The sequence below is a fragment of the Triplophysa dalaica genome, chromosome 9 (assembly GCF_015846415.1).
Source record: "Triplophysa dalaica isolate WHDGS20190420 chromosome 9, ASM1584641v1, whole genome shotgun sequence".
NCBI lineage: Eukaryota > Metazoa > Chordata > Actinopteri > Cypriniformes > Nemacheilidae > Triplophysa > Triplophysa dalaica.
Window position 1 is genome coordinate 14470189 of NC_079550.1, and position 22264 is coordinate 14492452.

The following is a 22264-nucleotide window of genomic DNA, read 5'->3' on the forward strand; positions in this document are numbered from 1 at the left end:
GTCCTAATAAGCAGTAAAGTTCCAACTAGAGGCAACAAATTTCATGTTACAATTGGGTTTGTTGTCTTTGAGTCTCAACGAGACATGGCATTACACTGGTTGATCACGAACGGCAAATCTTTATAACGTCGTATATAAAAGGTAAAACAGGAAGCTTTAGTTTTTCACTATTTAACATAATATTTTTACTAAAAACCTTATCAATCCTTAACATCCTGCTCAAGTCCCGGTGGCAAAGTTGATGTATCGGCTTGATCACCTTCATTTTGCGGATCAGATTTGGGCTCGAATTGATAAGGAAAGTACCGATGACATTCTATCACCTGTCAGTACAATTGCTGCTTGGGAACAAAGAGGCCTTTCCGTCGCTAGCTTGCAGTATTCGACCAATCACTACGCACTGGTTAACTGGCCAATCATAGCACACCTTGCTTTTCAGAGCGATGAGCTTTGTAAAAAATCCCCACGTTTCAGAGAGGGTGGGGCAAGGAGGAGATACAAACATGCACAGTAGAGGAAAATACAGAATTTTCACATTTTGTACAGCATTAGTGTGGATTGTATGACGGTTTAATCCTGGCAGCCAAAATAAACCATTGAGGTTCATTCGGATGCGTCTCAAGAAAATAAAGTCTTGTATCATTCATATTTTTGCTAAAAGTCTCTACTTGAACAAATCCAATCACAACAATCCAGTGTTAACTAAATAGTACAGTGTGGCTCTTAAGGTAAAATGTTAAACAGTGGAATGCCATTAGTATATACCATCAGTAGAAATGACGAGTCGACATACAGAGAGGATGTGCGGAGGCTAATAGACTGTTGTAGTGTCAACAACCAGTCTCTAAACATTGACAAAACTAAAAGAGATGGTTGTTGACATCAGGGAGACAAAGATTGATCACTCTCCGCTGTACATCAACGGCTCCTCAGTGGAGATCGCACATATACAACATCCAGTTTTCACATTGGCACCAATAACTGCCCTACTTGCATATTTTTGCACTAACACTATATGTAAACGTTTAACGAGTAATTAGCAGCACAGTAGTATGATTACATCGACAATATTTCACAACTTCTTTGCCCTCTGATGTTGAATGCGGTCTACTGTGGTTTATTTGTATCACGTTTTTGCCCTAAATGTCTGTTGGTTTGTTTTTTCTTTCTTTTGCGCTTAATGTGCAGATGTGCACATCATGCAGTCTGTGTGTTTATGTCGTAAGTATGTATAGCACCTGAGGGTATGTTGTTTCGTTTCAAAGTATGCTGCACTGTATATTGTTGAAATGTGAGGCACTGCTTTCCTCAATCCTGAAAGTCTTCCAATGACCTTCAGATGACCTTTAGCCAATGATGCTGACAACAGCAAGACAAATATAAAGTTCCTCTTAACAAAGCCCAAATTTTTAAATGCAAAAAACCACCAGCGAACGCATTAAGATATAAGTATCTGGCACTCCATTCTACAGTAACATCTGGTCTTTAATTGAGGTTCTTTGGTGTGGCTCATTAAAAATGAATACGAAGTGTGTCTCATGAAATATAGATGTGGAAAGATGCAGGTTACTGATTACATTATACATCTCCAACAATCTAATCTGAACACGCACTCAAACTCTCACTCATGTGTGGGACAGCAAAACTGCACACACACACACAATATAGGTATGGATTAAAGAACTACTCCGATTAGAAGGACATTTCATCAAAAATAAAAATTCTGTCTTCATTTATTCACCTTCGTGTTGTTCCAAAAATGTATATTTCTTTATTCGGTTGAACACAGAGAAAGATATTTGGAAGAATGTTTGTAACTAAACAGTTCATGGCCACCACTGACTACCATAGCAGGAAATATGACAAGGTAGTCAAAAGTGCCCCATAACGGTTTGCTTTCCTAAATTCCTTCCATTACCTTTCTCAGTGTTTATAAGAACACTGAAGGGTGAGTAAATGAGACAGAATTTTTAAGTTTCGGATGAACTGTTCCTTTAAGCACGGACAACTTTATGCTGATTTAACAGGTGATAGGGAGCCAAGGAGATGAAATATTTTTGTATGCAAAACCTGGAAGCGAGTTAGCATTTTTGGAATTCCGGTTCCATCACTCCAAATTCTATGTTTTTTTTTTAATGGGTTTATGGTCAATCAGCCGAAGTAAGGTCTGTGGTAAAAAATAAAACTATTATAATATTTATTATTATTTATTATAAAAACTACTAGAGGGGGGCACGGTGGCTTAGTGGTTAGCACGTTCGCCTCACACCTCCAGGGTTGGGGGTTCGATTCCCGCTTCCGACTTGTGTGTGTGTGGAGTTTGCATGTTCTCCCCGTGCCTCGGGGGTTTCCTCCGGGTACTCCGGTTTCCTCCCCTGGTCCAAAGACATGCATGGTAGGTTGATTGGCATCTCTGGAAAAATTGTCCGTAGGGTGTGAGTGCGTGAGTGAATGAGTGAGTGTGTGTGCCCTGCAATGGGTTGGCACTCCATCCAGGGTGTATCCTGCCTTGATGCCCGATGACTCCTGAGATAGGCACAGGCTCCCCGTGACCCGAGGTAGTTCGGATAAGCGGTAGAAAATGGAATGGAATGGAATAAAAACTACTAATATTTTCACATTTTATTCTATGACATGAAACACACCAATGATAACCCACTTGTGATTTTTTAAAGCCTTATTGTGTCTTTAAACGGCGGTTGATAACAAGTTGCTAAATGCGACTACTTACTACTTCGTCATCGCGCATATAAAGCTCACAATTAATTCAACATGGGCAGAGATCTCTTAAAACGTAGAAGCGGATTTATTCACAGAGTAATTACTTACAAGGGAACACATTTTTAATTTTGGTTTGTGGTGGTGACGTTGATTTATTGAGCCACCTTAAGTGTAGTCCGATTATAACATTGTATTAGCTATTTCCTTCTGCCGATTATATTTCGGCTTCAAAAAAGTAGCAAATTTTGTGTAATTAGTAAAGATTATCTTGATAGACAAAACGTGAACACATCAAAAACCTTAGTTAATCACAGAACTTATTTTTTGCGATATTCCAAAATGCATAGGCTTTCGGTCGAGAAAACCAGCAGGGCACTTACTTCCGGGTAAGTTTTCAAAAATACATCATCTCTGAGCCGCTCCATTCTGAAAGCCAAACTCTTAACAGTATCTAAATTTTAGATACAAGGCAAACAGCTCTGTATCTTCTCCAAATAAATTCAGATGGGAATTAAAAAATGAGATTAAAAGCGTGACTGTGCAGTTCTGAATGACCCAGAGGGAATATGATATTACACCTCTAATAGAGAATCACTTGTTTTAATCACACTGACCAAATGTTAGCTCGACTCGGCAGCAACACACGGCACATAGAATTGATCAATAAACCACCAGGCCTAACTGCACATTTATATTACAACCATTACAACCTTTTAAGTGCTTGGTATTCATTGGCAAGCAAGACCCTTTTGTTTGTCCTGGAACTACATGATGAAAATGTCAAACAATCCAAACCCCTTCAGAGAAAATGACTGGTCGATTAGTATGTTGGTCAAATTTCATGGCCTACAAGGTTGTTCTCATCGCTTTCTGAAAATCAGTCAATTTGCTTGGGGAGATGGAGCAGGTGCCTAGTGGAAACATACAGACGTGCTCAAATTTGTTGGCTCCTCTCCACAAAAAACAAAGAATGCACAATTTTCTCTGAAATAACTTGAAACAGACAAAAGTAATTGGCACCCACGTCATGGACAAAAATGATGGGACCACAACCTTTAGAGGCAACCACTGCATTCAAACGATTCCTGTAGTTCTCAATGAGACTTCTGCACCTGTTAACAGTTTGGCCTACTCTTCCTGATGTTTGGTTTGATGGGTGCCTTCTCCAGACTGCAAGTTTCAGCTCTTTCCATAGATGTTCGATAGGATTCAGATAAGGACTCATAGAAGGCCACTTCAAAATAGTACAATGTTTTGTTCTTATCCTTTCATGGGAGATATTAGCTGTGTGTTTTTGGTCATTATCCTGTTGGAGGACCCATGACCTGCGACTGAGACACAGCTTTCTGACACTAGCCAGTTCATTTGCCATATTCTTGAGATTGCATTGTGCACTGCACAGTTCAAGGCACTCTGTGCCAGATGCAGCAAAGCAGCCCCATAACATAACCGAGCCTCCTCCATGTTTCACTGTAGGTATAGTGTTCACTTCTTTGAAAGCTTGATTTTTTTCTGTGAACAGAACTGATGTGACTTGCCAAAAAGCTCCAGTTTTGACTCATCTGTCCAAAGGACATTCACCCAGAAGGATTGTGGCTTGTCAATATGAATTTTAGCAAATGGTATTCTTCCATGGAGTCTACTTTTGCTCAAAAAACGATGGCTGGTGCGATCAGAAACTGACATACTATCACCATGGAGTTCAGCTCGTATCTCTTGGGCAGTTCTCCATAGTTCTTTTTCTACCATTCGCACTATCCTTCTGTTCAATCTGGGGTTGATTTTCCTCTTGCGGCCGCACCCAGGGAGGTTGGCTACAATTCCATGGACCTTAAACTTCTTAATAATATTTGCAACTGTTGTCACAGGAACATCGAGCTGCCTGGAGATGGTCTTGGAGCCTTTACCTTTACCATCCTTGTCTATTATTTTCAATCTGAGCTCCTCAGACTTTGTTTTCTCTTGTCCATGTTCAGTGTGGTGCACACAATGACGCCAAACAGCATTGCGACTACATTTAAATAGGCTGAATGACTGGTTACAAATTTGGATACATGTGTGATGATAATTAAAGAACTAATTAGTTTGAAATATCACTATAATCCAATTATGTATTATTTTTCTAAGGGGTGCTAACAAATGTGTCCAGGTCATTTTAGAATATCTTTGCAGAATTAACAATAATTCATCTCTTTCCACAGCTTATTTGTTTTATTCTATGACATACCAAGGGCATGCAAGTATACAGTACAGTACATGATACAACAGCTTTTAATTTCATCACACTTCAGGAGGAATGAAGCATTATTTCAATCAGCTCTAAGGGTACCAACAAATTTGAGCACGTCTGTATCTTGGCTAGTAGCTAAAAGACTGTACACAAGAAGAAAAGGTTCAAAAATGAACCTTTTGAGGTTCCTGGAGATTGCAACTGTGGGCGAACCTTAAAGGTTCTTAAGGTTTTGCATGTTGTGCCTTGAAGAGATACACACTTTGGCTATTAACTTTGCAGTTCAACGTTAAATAAATAACCTTTTTTACATTCAGTACTTACGCTCTAATTGTTGTCCATATTGTGTTGCTAGAAATGCGGTTCATCCATTTTGCAGGTGCATTGTAACCTGCGTCTTAGCATCTTACCCCCTTTCAGTGATATATCTTTATCGTTTTCTCTACTTAAAAGAAAGTAAGGTGGTGTAATTATTAATACAAAATGGTGCCTTTGTAGTCCTTTATATCTCTCTTAATAACTTTTCACAGTCCTAAATAGAAAAGGTAACTTAACTAACAGCTTTAGTCTGTATATTAATGTGCAACAACCATGTCTTTACTTTAATGTTACATTTCGTTTGCTTTATTTTCATGTTTTGATAAAGGTCATAGTTGTTTTGTTAAGGCTTACACAAGATATTAAAGCATTTCCTCTCAGTTCTGCACTCGCAAAGCAGAATTTGTAACAGTTTTGTTCTGTGCCACGGACGCCAGAGACATTTGAACGCAAGACTTCGTTCGAGGCGAAGTCGAGATGAAACCTCCCACTTCCTGACCTCACAGTATTCCAGTCAAAAATTTTACATTTTCTTAACGTTTAGCATAAGTTAGTTCCGCGCGAATCTTACTGCAAGCATTTTGGATGGGACACGTCTCCCAGCGCTCGGGCTTGATTGATCTGCCCTGAGTTCACATGTCGTATGTCCGACTGTGAGCGCAGATTCCGATGTTATTTCCAAGTAGTATATGGAAGAAGCATTCAGAGTTTGCTTGAATGTAGCACTGGGTCTGGAAATCATACATCTATGTCATTTTAGCTAAACGATTGGAGATGTTTTTCTCTGTGTTTTTCATGAGGAAATTACATGTTTCTTGTTTGTGATGGTGGTGTCCTACTCTCATTGTTTATGCATTTTAATTTTGTATACATTCATCTTTATAAATATCTAATTTAAATGTAAACTAAAGTAGGCTAAAATAAAATGAATAATAATAATAGCAACAACAAAGCAGAAATTCTAGTCCATATAGTCCAAGTCAATCTTTGAAAAGGTTCAGGGAACATTGGTAACAGGCCAGGTTCTAATTTGAACCTTTTTGCCACAATAGAGGTTCTTGAAAATAACTTCCAACAGTATGGCAAATAACAAAGGGATACTTATACAACTTATAATCATTTTGATCATTAGAAGTTCATATTTGAATTTTAAAGTTCATTTTCTAACTCTAAAGGTTAAATCGCTTCTCAGAGTGCAGGTTTGAATCCCACAAAAGCTGATCCCTGAACCCCAGACGATAAGCCACTTATCCTCCGGCTACCGCAGGCGATTGGCTATGTAATATGTGGAAAGAAAACTGTAAGTTGCTTTGGATAAAAACATCAGGGAAGGGAATGCTGAGGCAGCAATCGTGGAAGCAAAGCCAGGTCTAGGATTGGGGATTTTGAGTAATGATGAAATTTAGCTGGAAAGGCAAATCTTAAGCTATTTAGTCTCCAAGACTCGCTCGGCTTGCTGGTGCAGGAACACTTATAGCTGACAAGCACATATGGCTGCCAATTTTCATCATTCTGATAGGAAAGGCTTCTTATTTAGTATTTCTCTGCAAACAACAGTGTTTTTGTGATCTAACATTAGGAATTATGGCTTGCCACTTTCTAGTTGCTTGAAGGGCAGATGTGTCTACACTGTTCAATCATTACAGCAATCATATCAAACCACAACAATCCACACTAACAGAAAGCCACAATTTAGCGTTTGCTTTTTATTTCACAAAAAAGGCCTGCAAGTGTTTTTTGTGTGAGTTTGAAAGTGTTTTAGTGCATACTTCCATGATGATGTGTGGCGCTTGTAATTTACAACGCTTGATAGACATGGAGAGAGTGAGAGAATATTGTAGGACCCAGATGCTGAGGAGCTGAAGCCATCAGGTTATTATAAAGGGTGGGAAATAAGTGACACTTACCTCGGGCATCAAAAAACTCATCATCAGAGCTGTCAACAGATTCTTGGGCGATGTTCTGCATGCGCCAGTGTGAAGCGCTGAGCTTTCGTAGGGTCGCTGTGGGGAAAAGATGATAAAGAGATGATCAAACCAAAGGTCACGAGCGCCGCGTGGAATTAATGAATATTGTGTGACTAATTGGTTAGACATGCGTGATGACAGCGTTACTTAATACTGCTACATAGAAGACAGCCAATGGAATAGTGGTGAGGAACTAATTGAAAGCATGTGTTTTAATTAAGAACGACAAGTGTAACAATTGTGGACGAGGGAATAAAAACGACGAGAGTCCACTTTTTTTCACAGGACACTTGACTGAGTTTATGTTTTGGATGAATTATTTTCCTGCTCTTTTCTATACAAGGATATTAAATGGGGGAGTGGGAACAGCAGTGGACTAAATCTCCGGTCACACTAAAAACCTTATAACTACATACAATAAAAATTGCCCCATTTAACTTAAAAGCAGTCTGTCATGATTCCGCTATCATGTCATGTTTATTCTTATTCTTGCAGCGGAGTCATGACTAAGTCTAGGGTTTTGTGTGGGAAGGACATGGCATGGCTTAGATATTGGCTGTCATGCTCCTTCTCGTGTCTCGTCTATGGCCCCCTCCCTCTCGTCTCCTCGTTAGCTTCCCTTGAGTGTTTCATTACCCACACCTGCCTATTGTTAATTATCCTTTGTTCGTCTCCCTATTTAATGCCCTTGTATTCTCTGTCCTGTGCTCATTTGTTCTTGTACATACTTGAAAACTTTGATGTCCGTTTGCTGTTCTGAACTCTTGTTCCAAGGAGTTATCCATACGCTGTGTCCCAGCGTTCATTTCCAGTGCTCTGTTCCTGTTTTTGGATCCTTTTGATTTTTGTTACAGTTTGTTACCCTACGTGAGTTTTTCGTTCCTGTTTGGCAGTCTTGGTTTATCCCCTGTATTTTACCCCATTGTGGGTTTTGTTTTGTGTTTTATAAAGATATTTTGTTACCCCGTACTGCTGCCTGCATTTGGGTTCTTCTTTATCACCACACGTTTCGTGACACAGTCTTAAGTAAAATCAAACTTTAAATTATTTTTGAGTAAACTATCCCTTTATCATTCATCACCCTCTTGTCATTTCAAACCTGTATGACCTTTTTTCGCAGAACACAAAAGATGATATTTTGAAGAAAGTCGGTGACCAAACACAAGCTGAACCTTTTACTTCTATTGTATTGACACAAAATCAATGCAAGAGAATGGGTGTTCGGTCAACAACATTCTATAAAGCATCTTCTTTTGTGTTCTGCAGAAGAAAGAAAGTCATACAGGTTTGAAATGACAACAAAATGTTTTTTTTGGATGATCTATCACATTAAATTATGTTAATCTGATTTAAAAGATCTAACTGCATTCCATATAACGTTTAAAATGAAGCTGATATTGGTTAAACTAGAATTTTTGGTTATGCTAAATGCAGCTAGATTTGAAGAGTTTAATGATTATTTTAAGAGTTTTCAATAATTTAAATCGAAGTGGCCTATAACACCAATTTGATTGATCTTAATAACTAGTTAAAAAATTGCCTTAAATTTTGAAGTAGAGCTGTCAAATGATTTATCGTATCTAGAATAAATGTTTGTGTTTACATAACACATGTCTGTGTACTCTGCATAATAATTTTGTACTTATAAACGTATAGATATTTAGGAATTATTTGCAACATGTATTACAACTAATATTATATATAAATGTTTAATAATTTTTATATTTTTCTTGAATATATGCAAGTATGTGTATATTTTTGTAGATACAAAATTGCATATGAAGAGCACACAGACATAGATTATGTAGAGACAACTCTGGATGCGATTAATCACTTGACAGCCCATTTTGATGTTGAATTTTAGTACCAGCAGCCTAGGTTTGCCGATTCAGGCAACACAAATTCTTCATTTTACAAATTCCCATCAGTTTATTCATACAGCTAGTATATTTTTTCCAACATTGTTCTGCACAGCTGGTTAGTACAAAAGGCAACAACATTTTTTACCGAATTATTTCCAACCACTGATTTGTGCAGGAATAATCTGTGATTGCATTTTGAAAACTGTCGGAACGACATATTAATCACTAATCCAATAATCACTTTGGCTCTGGGCTGTTCCAATCTAAAGTTATTAACTTTTCTAATCCAATGACAGATACCAGCAATAACATTAATTACAAATCAGCACAAGTCAAACAAAAGTTATCCACTCAAATCATATAAAGTGGTTCATGATTTAATAATTACAGATCTGCATCAGCGCGAGTTAACATATAGGAAGAATTATTTTTGACATAATACAGCTGAACCAATAGACTCGGTCACTTCTGCATTAAAGGACCCAGTCTTTTGATCCTTTTGCGGCTTTGATTATGTTTTTTGGTGTTTAACAATGGTTCATGTTTCTCATTTCAAAAAAACGCTTTATATTTCACATATTTCAAGTCTATTGTTCATCGCCGTGCCTCTTCTAAGAAAACGAGTGGATTTCTTCCAGTCTATATATATAAATCCCTCCCTCCGAAACCCTCTGATTGGTAAAGCTGACATGCTCTTTCGTAATTGGCTTCCGCTTCTCAGGCGGTTGTGATTGGTCGGTGTCCCTCTCACGTGTATTCATAAACTTTGGCTTTTAGCAAAAAACAGTAAAAATGGCGTCAACTTCACTTTATCAGTTAAAAACATGCGGATCGATTGAAGTGTAACGGAGGTCTGCTAGTGCATGAGCAAACGTCAATCTTTGTTTTCCTACTATGGGAAGGGAAATGACACTGGACCAAATGGCGTCAGACCGGTTATATTTATTAACACTAATAACATTACATTACATTTGGGCATTTTGTGGACGCTTTTATCTAAAGCGATTTACATTGCTTTATCCTATACATTTTTACATAGGTATTTACATCCCTGGATGTAGGCTATGCGCACACACAAACACACACACACACAATATCAGTGTAATACACAGAACAGCTTTCACAGCCAATGTTTAAGTCATGGAAGCTGTTATTTGACTGTGGTTATCTTAGAATGTTTGTAGCTGAATTTTTATTACCAGCTGTAGGCCTGTGTTGAAATAGAAAGTAGTTTAGCGCGTAGCTCAGTCAAATGTTTACGATCTTTGATAAACGAACATTACTCTTCCTCTTTTTCAGGGAAGGACTCGCCCCTTTTTTTGGCGAATTCCTGTGAGGTTATTAAAAACACTCTGAATGCTGACATCATGTACCCGAGTAGAAGGCTGTAAACCTTGAAAAGTTAATTCTGTTAAAGACAATATCTCGCTGGGCACTGAACTTTGAGCTTTATCATTTCGGGTATTATTTATGCTCTAACAGCAACATTACTCACTAACAAAAGGTTGCAAAAATGGGATCGTGGGGAACATGGCCTTTAACGCTAATGGTGCGAGATATCAACCACTGCCCAAACTCAGCATTGTGAGAATGTCAGCTGCCCCCTGTCTAGCAAAACGGAGAAGTACTTTAAACCATATGTTTAAAAATTCATGGACAGCTTGGATGCTATTAGCATCTAGCACATAATGTTAAGGCTGGATAACACTAAATGACTTCATCTTTACACAGACTTTATCACCAATTTTCACCATAAATACCTTTACCTTTAAACAACAAATTAGTATGAATCTGACCAGATATCAATAACAGTTCCCGGTAAGTCACATTTGTTAACATCTGTCATATGGCTCGGATATGGAGCTTTGCTGAAAAGAAACAGACATTGCTTGGCTTTTAAAATGTATTAATTTTGTAAAAATACTGAATCGGTTCTTAATTTATTTTGTAACATAATTCACCTAAAAGTTGATGACCGTAACTTAAAATTTTGATGTTTTTTCATAAATGTTAACATTCTCTCTCAAACCTCCCATTGTTATGTTACGAGTGCGATTTTCCGATCATAAATACAAGGCTATATGTATTTTTTCAGATCCCAGTCAGGATTAGATGACAGAGGAGATCAGCGAGAGGACGACATGATTCAGAATTATGATGAACCCAGAGAAGACACAAAGTTTAGTAGCAGGACACACCAAAGGATTGCTGTGACTAAGCGAAGTAATGAGAAGAACAGAGACATCTTTTGAAGGATAATTTTTACTGTGTATTGTGTAAATTTCATATAGATTATTAAATGGTATCATATGGCATGAATACATGTTTTTTTGTGTCTTTGGTGTGGTATAAGTTGCCCATGCATGTATTACACATGTCAAATTGCAAAAATTAAAAGTGTCGGCACAAATTTTTGCATTCTATCTAAAAGCGAATGCTCTTCCAGGCCTGCCTGAAACGCCTCATGTAACCACACCCTCACAAATCCATGTCAGTTGACTAGGACCGCCCAAATGTATAAGCAAGTAAGGTGGGCGTACCTGTCAGTATAATTGCTTTGGAACCTGATGTTTGCTACCAACAATAATAGAATATCTTTATTGTCATGTCACAGCTGCATACAACGAAGAAAAAGTAAACACTAAGAACAAAGATGTATAGCTTCAGCGCAAGTTCTACCAGGAAGACTCAATTCTGCATCACTCACTACCAATCAATACCTAACCAATCACCTTCCAACATGGAACATAAAAGATCGCCACTTACCCCTTTCTACGTCCGCAGTCGAAGCAACAGTGATTCGGTGCTTAATTATGAGTGCGAGTACATGAGCTTAGTATTGGGCCGATACCGATACTGGTATCGGTGCATACCTAATTTTAACAATACGTAATTTTCACTAATCTATATTACAAGTAAATTCCCCCCAAAATGAGCGCTTGTAAAGCACATTTGATAAGCTTTTCCGCCCCCTTAGATTTTACCGGAAATACATAGGCAGCCTGTTGACTCTTTCCTCAAAGCAATTAAATATGTTCCATTATAAGCAAGGAAAATCAAGCAGTTCCTCCTCGCCAGCCTTAGCAAACAAAAAAATTGCATATGGCTAAAAATTAAATAACCACTGAACCAAACGCATTACAATTGTATAATACAATGCAATTTAAGTCACTTTGGAATAAAGCCACTAACAAATGCATAAATGTAAATGTCATGTAAATTGGACAATTTTTTATTTATTTACAGAATTTCAGTTATTCAGTGAGCAGATGCAATTTCCAAATACAAATACGAGTGATTAAACAAAGATACACAAACCACACAATAAAAGTATTTTTGTCATATCATTATTGTGGAAGAATTGTGTGTGACCTAAGCTGTCACTTCCTCTTCTCCCTGCTATCTTGTGCCTGGACCTCCGCACAGTCCTGTTCACCCTGCTGAAACAATGAGGTCTCAACTTCTATTAATGGGGCTCAGTGCGGTTCCACTGTTTTCATTCTCCCCCTCTGGCTTTTCAGCTGCTGAACCCTGCAACACCATCATGTTGGATTTAATGAGCTTTTCATCTCTCTCACAATGCCAGGAGATCAAAAGCTGACACTATTAATGTCCCCCATGGAGATTAGTATCCCAACCTTCAAATATTTCTATTAAAATCACAACGTGTTTGACAGTTGCATCAACAGCAATCTGCTTTTGCTCCTGAGGCTTTTGTCCGGACCTTACCGGGACCACGGCACCTTCCAAGCTCTGCCAAACAATGTCTGGTGTAAAAGGAGCAATGTGGAGATTTTAGCACCATCTAGTGGTGAGGTTGCAGGTTACAACCAACGGCTCACTCCACCACTCCCCCGTCAAAGCAGATAACATATTTACGAAACGCACTTTGTAGAGCAGTTTTTACGTTTAGGGCTACTGTAGAAACAATATGATGAATTCCTTGTAAGGGTGTGTGGATAGAAACTCTCATTCTAATGTAGTAATAAAAAACGCTTCACTGTGTAAGGTCTTTATTCACCTCTGAAGACATAGATATGCATATTATATTGAGCATTTAAAACTTCAATGACAAGCGACCACAGAACTTTATTTTCATGAAGCGTTTTGTGTTAAATACATGAACTATTACTTTATTACACGCAAGAAAACTCAGTACTAGAAACCTATTTCATCATAGAAAGGGCAATTCAGACTTTAATTAAATAGCACTTTATCATTTGAGCATTAAAGTAGGTACTTTTAACTGTAACAAGATTCAGTCTGAAAGTTTCTATTATGTGTATGTAAATCTCATAGAAAAGGAACGATTGTAAGATCATAATGGTGTATAACGGAAAGAGGTTTATCAACTCTATCTTGTATAAGTGAAGGTAACCAAATAACACTTACAGTATTTTGTTGGAAGCATTTAGATGAAGATTAAATGCTTTCCCATTGGGATGCAGGGGAACAAATCGGACCGTGTCATTAATGCAGTCTAAACATTGAGAGATGGCTTTTAAAGCTTTAGGTAAATAGATTTACAAAGGAGATAAAGAGGTGATTTAGATGAGTCTGAATGTGGGAGTCCAGCGAGGTTTGTCTCCATTGAGGATGGATATCTCCTCCTGCACTAAAGCATGTCTAATTGAGCCTATTCAGCAACCCCCAATTCCACATATAATCGCATTCTTCCATAATTCACCCTGGAACGAAGACTGAGAATGGGGAAGGATTCCTGAGGAATAAATCCGAAACCAGGAATGGCTTAAACCAGCGGAAATAGCTGTGGTATTGCAAGCTATAATCAAAGTAATATTATAAATCATTGCCGAATTGAAAAGAGTTGGATTTTTTTACAGTAGTCATTGTTTGGCTGGCTGCAGTATCATGTAGGCAATGCTTTTGCACTAAACCAGGAACACAATAAATCAACATGAGGTGGTATTTCAGCCATGAAATTGGAACCGTCTCCTGAATTATACATCTTTGAAAACCAACAAACTTCCTTTTCTCTAAAAGCCAAGGAACCAATCACTTGACCAACTTCCTGCAAGCTCAGCACGTGCACTTTTCTATTTAATTGCTTTTTTCCTAAGGAGGGATTGAGTGAAATTTAATGCGTACTGAAGAGAAAGTAGTCATTTAAATACACTCCGCTGCTCTCTCAAATTGAGCTCTTGAGGTTTGACTATAATATACAATTCAACTCACAACATTTGTGGTGTTGTTCAGCAAGCAAGCCATAACCAGTGCATGGTCATATAATATACACAACACAAATATACTGCGGAATCAAATGCTTATGTTCAGTTGTGTCATCATTTACTCACCCTCTTGTGATTTCAAAGCTGTATGACTTTCATTTTTCCACAGAACACAAAAGAATATATTTTGAAGAATGTTGTTAACTGGCCACAATTCACTTTAATTGGTTTTGTGTCCATAAATAGAAGTGAATGGCGCCAGTTAACAACATTCTTCAAAATATCTTATTTTGTGTTCTGCAGAAGAAAGAAAGCCATGCAGCTTTGAATTCACAAGAGGGTGAGTAATTGATGACACAATTTTCTTTATTGTTTGAACCATTCTTTCATTTTCTCTGTCATTGGGTTTCCGAGCTCAGAGCTGACCCTTTAGCCCTCGACGCACCATATAACCACCAAGCCCACACTAATGCATCGAACACTACTATCAAACACAAAGCTGAAGAATATGCACCATGACCTGTGAAAATCCAAGTCTTTAATTCTCAGATGGAGTTAGATATGATTTCAAGTCTCATGAGTGCTGTGGTAGGGCCTGTCATTAGGGTCGATATAGAGTTGTGATATGTCCCCTCTCCAAGGAGGCAGCACGGTACAAAAATGGCATTTTCTTCAAAGCACTCATGACACGACTAACAGAGAGACTGGCTCTTAATCAAAAATATAATCTTTTCTAGATAGAGCCGCTTTCCCCCAGCAATCTCGCTGTTCTCTTTCTGTAATCTCTATATCTCACCCTCCCTCTCTCCTTGCACTCTCTCGTTCTTTTTCATCCGTCTTTCCGTAACTTCAATTCACTCGTGTTCTTCAAGCCCATGCTGTCATCCGAACACTCGAGAATCTTCTCCGTCACTTCATTCATTTCCTCATCAGCCTCAATGTAAAATCCATCCTCAGGAAAGCAACGAGATAAAGGCTATTTTGACATAAGGAGTCTATTGGTTTACTGCACTACTTTAAATGTTCTGTGAAGGTGGCCATGACAACCGCATCACATCGGTGGTAAAGTGCCATGACTGTGGTGAGCTGCCACCGGCGGTAGTGCACGTCACTGTGACAAATAGAAGTGTAATAAAAATTATAGTTGCGATCAGGATTGCTATTTGTAGCCTTTCAGTTGTAGATGGTTTTATTTAAAATATTTCACATTAACGGAGAAATTATTGGCATACGTTTCCGTTGGTGCGTTCTAGCGCGGGCCTGCAAGGCAAAAACCCAGGTTATTCTTCGGTTTCTGCAATGGATCTTGTTGTGAAATGAAAAGATACATAAAGCGCAGGTTTTGCCGCGGTTGCGGAGCGACATGTATTTGTTTGTGCTCCTGTGCACATCATCTGAGCAGCTGTAAACATTTTAATCTAGACAATATCAATATGTACGTTTATGGCGATCTGAGGAAGCCTAGGTAGGTTTAAACAGTTTGTTAAATGAAATTGTTAAGGACTGTAAGGGTTAATACGCAACTGACTGAAGTTGTTACTGCAACAAGAGATTTTTTTTTTTAATATTTAACTTTCTCATATCAATTAAGTTTTTATTATTTACCGATATTTATTTAAATGTTTTATATGAGGTATTGTGCCGTTTCACTAATGGATTCACGCATTAAACATGGACGTACAATTTCAAGTATTGAACAATTTCAAGTATTTTAATAAGGTCCATATTTCTCTTCCACTCGTCATGTGGTTGCTACACGCATATGTAATAACATGAATATTATTTATATAAATAATATATATATCCCACTGCACCACCACTGTTGATTTGTCCATTACCACCGCGGTGGTAAAAAACTGCCACCGTCAAAGCCCTAATTCTGTGATCTGATTGGTCGAGGTTAGCATGGACCACTACCAACATGTGAATTTGAAGGGAGCAAAACTTAAATGGATTCTTTCAAGAAGCATTTATAATCAGTTCATCAAAATGATCAATCAACAGCTGATGCAGCTCATCCAATCAGAATTCAGATCTGTTTTAAAATTTAAAAAAGGTTTCCCTAGAGAAAAACGCTTTGCATGTCAACATTTATCATATTTTCATGTTTTTTAACAATCTCACCAAGCTCCACCTATCCTACGTATTCTATACCGCCACAAATTTCATTCTAACAACATTGAACAACTGACCCTTGTTCGAGGTCTCCCTTTCTCAAGAAACGAGTAATTAACCTTCAATTTGTGATTGCAAAAATTACTCCAAGGAAAATTCCTTCCTTCTTTGCATAAAAGAAGGAATATGTGCATGCATGTAATCCAGCAGCATATGTGTCGTGCAGCAAGTAAACACCTCCGTTTGGCAGCTTGACACGGCGCGCCGCACACGCTGTGAAACAGCACATATGTCACAATTGCACAAGAAACACTGTGATAGATAACTTGGAGTTTGTCTGACACTATCACGGTTCTGCTTTGTAACACAAAGGCTGATGTTGCCAGATCATACACAGTATACGGAGTAATTGTTTTAAACTTTCCCTAGATTTTAATCTTTATTTTCTTTTTGCATTTTTGTTTTTACTTTCAGATTAGTTTTGGTTTTTTTGTATTATACGAATGTGCACCAGAAATATCATTCTTGTAGAAATAGTATAAAATGTCTGCAGACGCTTGTAAAGCGACTTCAGTCTGTATTGAACCAATGACCATTGGTTGCAAACACAAGGCTCTATCAGTGGTCAGTGTTTAAACATTTCGTTGAAAGCACAACAACAACAAGCACTGAGATACTTGCGGTAAATAAAATGTGTTACAATGCGACACAAAATGTGCAAAGGTGAATCTCGATTGACTGCAGTATGGGAGACTGCAGTGGCTGAACCGTCTCATGCAGAGTCAGAGCATCAAGAGGGGATTGAGACTAAAGCTGCAGCGCAGGAACAGAGCCACTTGACTGGGTGTTCTTAGGTTTAGTGTCCTCACTAAATGAAACGATTCTTCAAAATGCATGAGCGCAGAAAGCGGACATTGATTGTGCCTTTACGGATTTTGCATTTGCGTTTCCTCTGTTATGTAATGATATGTTATGTTAATGAAACAGCGTTGCAATCTTGCTCGCGAGCTCTGATCAGTTTTCAGATTCTCATCTCTAATAGGGCAAGGCTGTGCAGCAAAGCACATCTGCACACAACTCTCAAGACGTAAAATCTCAGAGGAAATCAAAGCCTTTCTGTAAAATAATCAACCATAACTTGTTTTTTATTTTTAAACTCAGAAACCTGACCATCAAGACGCATGAACATCGTCTGAACCAATAGCATGAGTATGGGTCAGGATGATTGGTCTATGACAAAAAACTCATAGTTTTATGGCCTGCTATGTTTTGTGAGCTAGGTGTGCAAAACAACATATTTTCCAAGTCTTAAAAGTTCTAGATGAAATAACACAGATCAGGTCTTGGGGTATGTTTACGTAAGGCGTGTTATTGTGTTCAAGAACTACACAGTGCTGTGAAACAGAACAGAATGCAGAGGTCTCAGGATGCCTTTTAAAAAGCTGGACTGTTTGCAACTTGACAGCCAATCTTAAAAACACAACATCTTTAATGGAATGATGTGACGCAACATCCAGAGAAGTCTGTCTAAACATGTATGGCAGTAGACGCTGTGCTTCCGAGAGGATGAATTCAAAGCACAAAGAGGGGATTTTGGAAAATGGTGCTAGACACATCGACAGTCATGAGTTTGATTCCCAGGGTACACACAAACAATACAATTCGAATGAACTATATACATAGTCTCAAAATCTGATTAGTCATCTCACACATATATCTCAATTGCATCAAAAAAAGCCCTGAAACTGAATAGTCTGAAAACATAGACAAGAGCCAAACTGCAGCATTACAGACGGTCATGAAAGGCTGTCATTCTTTCTCAAACAGGACTGCAGGGTAGCAGCGAGTCTGTCGCTGCCTCTCGTGCACGGCTATTTTTAGCACAGCGCTCTATCCAAATCATTGTGCAAGTTCGCTGGAACACAGTCATTACGAATGTGATATCTGCATTGAATTGCTACATTTGTAACAGAGTGTCAGGTAGTCCGTGACAATTTAATAAATACCTAAGGCTACGAACATGAGCAACACACAAGTGAGACGTTTCCTTGTTTCTCTGGAGAATTGCCAAGAATGGGAACATCATCTCTAATTGGTTGAAAAAGAAGGATGACAGATATCAGGCAGGTTTCCACCTGTTGGGATTAAAATGCTTCAGTCTTTTACTAACTCGCCCAAGATAAAAATACTGTAGTTTTACAGTTCAACCATTCAAAGTGAACATGCACAAAAATATTTCATTAGCCAAGAATGTCATGATTCATTAGTTATTATAATACACCAACATTTTTTTATTTAAGCTTTAAAATTTAATTAAATCACCTACATAATTTAAATATTTCTAGCTGTGAGACCTGAAACATAAAAGGCCACCAGTTGGGAAAGGCTGATCTACAACACAAACACATACTGTATTGGGCTCTCATTAGTATACCAAAGGATTTCTGTTAAAGAACTGCTGAGTGCACGTCTAGTTAGTCAACGGTTGTAAAAACAAATAACTGTAGAGTTGAACTTCGTCATCTCATTACAAAAGACAAATCTTTTAAGCATCTAAACCCAACAACTAGCCTTCGCCAACATGAAGTAAGTGTTAGTTAATGTTCTTCTTCCATTCATTAGACATCTATTAAATAACACAGTATACAGTACCCTGTGCAGAACAGCCTTGAAGTTATAAAAAAATATAAAGTAAGGCTACCATTTTATCATTTGCCTAGTCTAGCAGTGCAACTCACAAGCCACGTTTCAATGCTTTAAACAAGCACAAAACGGCGTGGGTGTCGCAAACGCTGAATAACAAGGTTTGTGGATGAAAATAGACCTTCATTTCTCAGTCAAAAACTATGGTAAATACAAAGCTCTGTTTGGGAAGATCTAATGCTTGATCATCCGAGTCTTTCCATTTGACATCCGCAGATATAGTGAGCACTATTGACTAAAATGCCATTACACTGTCACGCTGTCAGCACGGCTTCAATCAAACCCCCATAAAAACAGATCAGTGGAAACAAAAAGAACAACAAAAACAGACGCAAACAAATGCTTTATTCATTTGGATGTACATCTCCAGTAAGGAAAAAACACCTTGAATGAGGGGTGACGTTAATTGGTTTGGCAAAAACAAGCAAACCCGCAATTCAATCTTGCTGCTGCGAACAACACAATCAGTATTCCCAGTTTTATTACTCATCTCTACCAAAACCAGAAAAACAAGCTTCTTGAGAACAAAAAATGCTACTCGCTTATCAGCCACTAAAAGGTCACTTCCTGAGTGGCCAACACTAAATATATATCATTGAAGGACAGACTCGTGACCTCTGCATGTCTACAGAAACATGAAACATGCAACAGCAGAGCTACTTATCGAATCATTTCCACTTCAGCATTTTAAACGTCTATTCAAACTCTCCGTTCAGACTTTGCATACCATCATCTGTCTTCCCATTCATTGTAATTATTTACAATATTCAGCTTTGAATTCTTTTCATCAGTTTCCAGAGAGCCTATTCTTTTATAAAGCCAAAGCAGATGGGACAAGCGCACAGTGAAATGAATTTCGTGCAGTGGGGATTCACATCCCTTAATAGCTTCAAGAACAAGCAAAGCTACACTTGAGGCAAACATGGCATTATGGTTTTTGGTTGAATTTCAGGTTAGTGGCTGCTCTGCTGCAGTCATATAAAGTCCCTTTAGGGCACGTTAGTTCACTTGAAAATATTAAACAGTAATTCTTGAATTATAAATGCACAACCTAGTTTAGATTCATAAGATAAGCCTGACATCATATGACCCCACTGTCCCATCACTTAAAGGAACAGTTCACCCAACAATGAAAACTGTCTTTTACTCATTTTACTTAAAAGAGCTTCATTTACTCAAAATTGAAAAATTGCTTTATACATTTCTTTGTTCTGTTGAGTACAAAAGAAGATATTTTGAAGAATGTAGGAAAGCAAACTGCTCTGGGGCATTTTTGTGTCAAGATACTGACAAGAAAGCACCCAGATGCAGATAGCAAATGAACAAAATACTTTATTTAAACAACAGAAAAACCCACAAGGGGGCAAACAGGAAAACAAGAACCAAGGGTAGATAAAAGAGACTCAAACAAAATAAGTCCCATGAGGGGGCAAAACAAGGACTAAACCAAAAATAAACAAGGCTCTCTTCTTGAGGGGGAACAAGAGAGGAACTTGGCAGACATGGATTCGGGGTGAGAGTCAAAACGAACCAGCACAGGACTGAAGAGAAGAGGGCCATAAATAGGGGAAACTAACAAGACATAATTGTACTAGGCAGGTGAGGGGAGTGAAATGCTAATGGGAAGATTATGGGAAACAATGGGGCGGGGCCAAGAGAAGAGACAGGAGAGCACATGACGCAAAGTGACAAAGGCCATGTGTTTCCACACAAAACACAACTAGCACAAAAGACATGGTTATGTCACTTTTTGGGTACAAGCATATTTCCAAATTTCTGTTAGGTTTCAAGCATTTTTCCAAATATCATTCTCTGTGTTCATCGGAACGAAGACATTTGGAACAAATTGAGGGTAAATAAATGACAGATTTTTTGGGGGGTTAACTGTCCCTTTAAAAAATAAAGTGACGTAAACACAATTTCTCTTTTAAGGCCTATAACTGATAAAAGACTGTATTTTATTTGAACGCCACTTCTAATTAACATGTTCATATTTTCCAGTAATTACAACCAAAACTAATATTAATGTTATACCATACAAATGCCATATTAAAGAAGTTTGTTTCCATCTATATTGCAACAGTTTTGAAAGGGCTTTTTTCTTTATTATTAACCTATTTCTTTTGAGGTTTATCTCCTCATTTACTCTTCCTTTACTGTTATTAAATAATCAGTGGCTCTTCCTCTGGACAATCCCAAATGGCAAGATAAATATTTATACTGTTAGCATTCTGAATGTGCACTGGTATGAGGGGGCTGGTTTTACAAAAAATTCTTAAGCAGAAATTTATGCTTTGCCATTTTTCTCTTAATTTTGAATTTAAAGGAAAAATTCACCTCAGAATCAAAATGGAGTTATTTTTTACTCGCCCACATGCCATTCACATGTTTTAAGACCTCCCGGCATCTTCAGAACACAACTAAAGATATTTCAGGTGACATCCGAGAGATTTCCAGGCCTCCTCATAGACATCATGTTTATAGTAATCAAGGTCCAGAATGTTCTAAAGACATCGTTAAATTGGTCCATCCGCTCATAGTGGCTCAATTGAATTTGAAGACACCGGGAGGTCTTAAAACATGTTGTCATCTGGGTGTGTAAAAAAATAAAACAATTTTGATTTTGAGGTGAACTTTTCCTTTAAGAAAAAAGTAAGGAATATTTTGTATTCCCGAAAAAAACCTCTTAAGACGTCTTACTTTTTTTCCCCCTGAGATTGATTAACAAAGCATATGTCATTTTATTCTTGTGAAAAAAGTGAAGCAGTTCTTAAGAAAATATTACAAAACTTCTTAAGGAACATTCTTACGAACTTCCTATAATTGATCTTAAGAACAATCCTATATGTTTGTCTTAAGAACAGTTTAGTGAGTCCGGACCATGATCATTAGTTAATGTCCATAATATATAAATGATTACCAGCTATTACCTGAATGATTTGTTGTGGAGCTGTGCACAGGGGTAATAACAAATCTGTTTTAAAATTAAAATGACTGTTATATGCCATCAACATTTTGATGATGTAAAAAATGATGTCCAATTCCTGCCTGTCCAAATCAGCAAACTCTTTGATCTGCTGCAGATATGACGTACTTAAACTACACACTAGGGAAGCAATTGTATAATTGGCAACAGACCAACATCTCTTATCCAGTGAC

The 22264-nt window shown here is 37.9% G+C and overlaps 1 protein-coding gene across 3 annotated transcripts in view; it reads right to left on the minus strand.

The window, feature by feature from the left end:
- Positions 1 to 22264, minus strand: part of pitpnm3 (PITPNM family member 3) — an 89248-nt gene that overhangs the window by 64808 nt on the left and 2176 nt on the right. For all 3 annotated transcript variants that reach the window (XM_056757012.1, XM_056757013.1, XM_056757011.1), the window contains exon 2: positions 7177 to 7272. In XM_056757012.1, coding sequence (XP_056612990.1) covers positions 7177 to 7272 — 96 coding nt within the window. The remainder of the gene's footprint in view (positions 1 to 7176; positions 7273 to 22264) is intronic.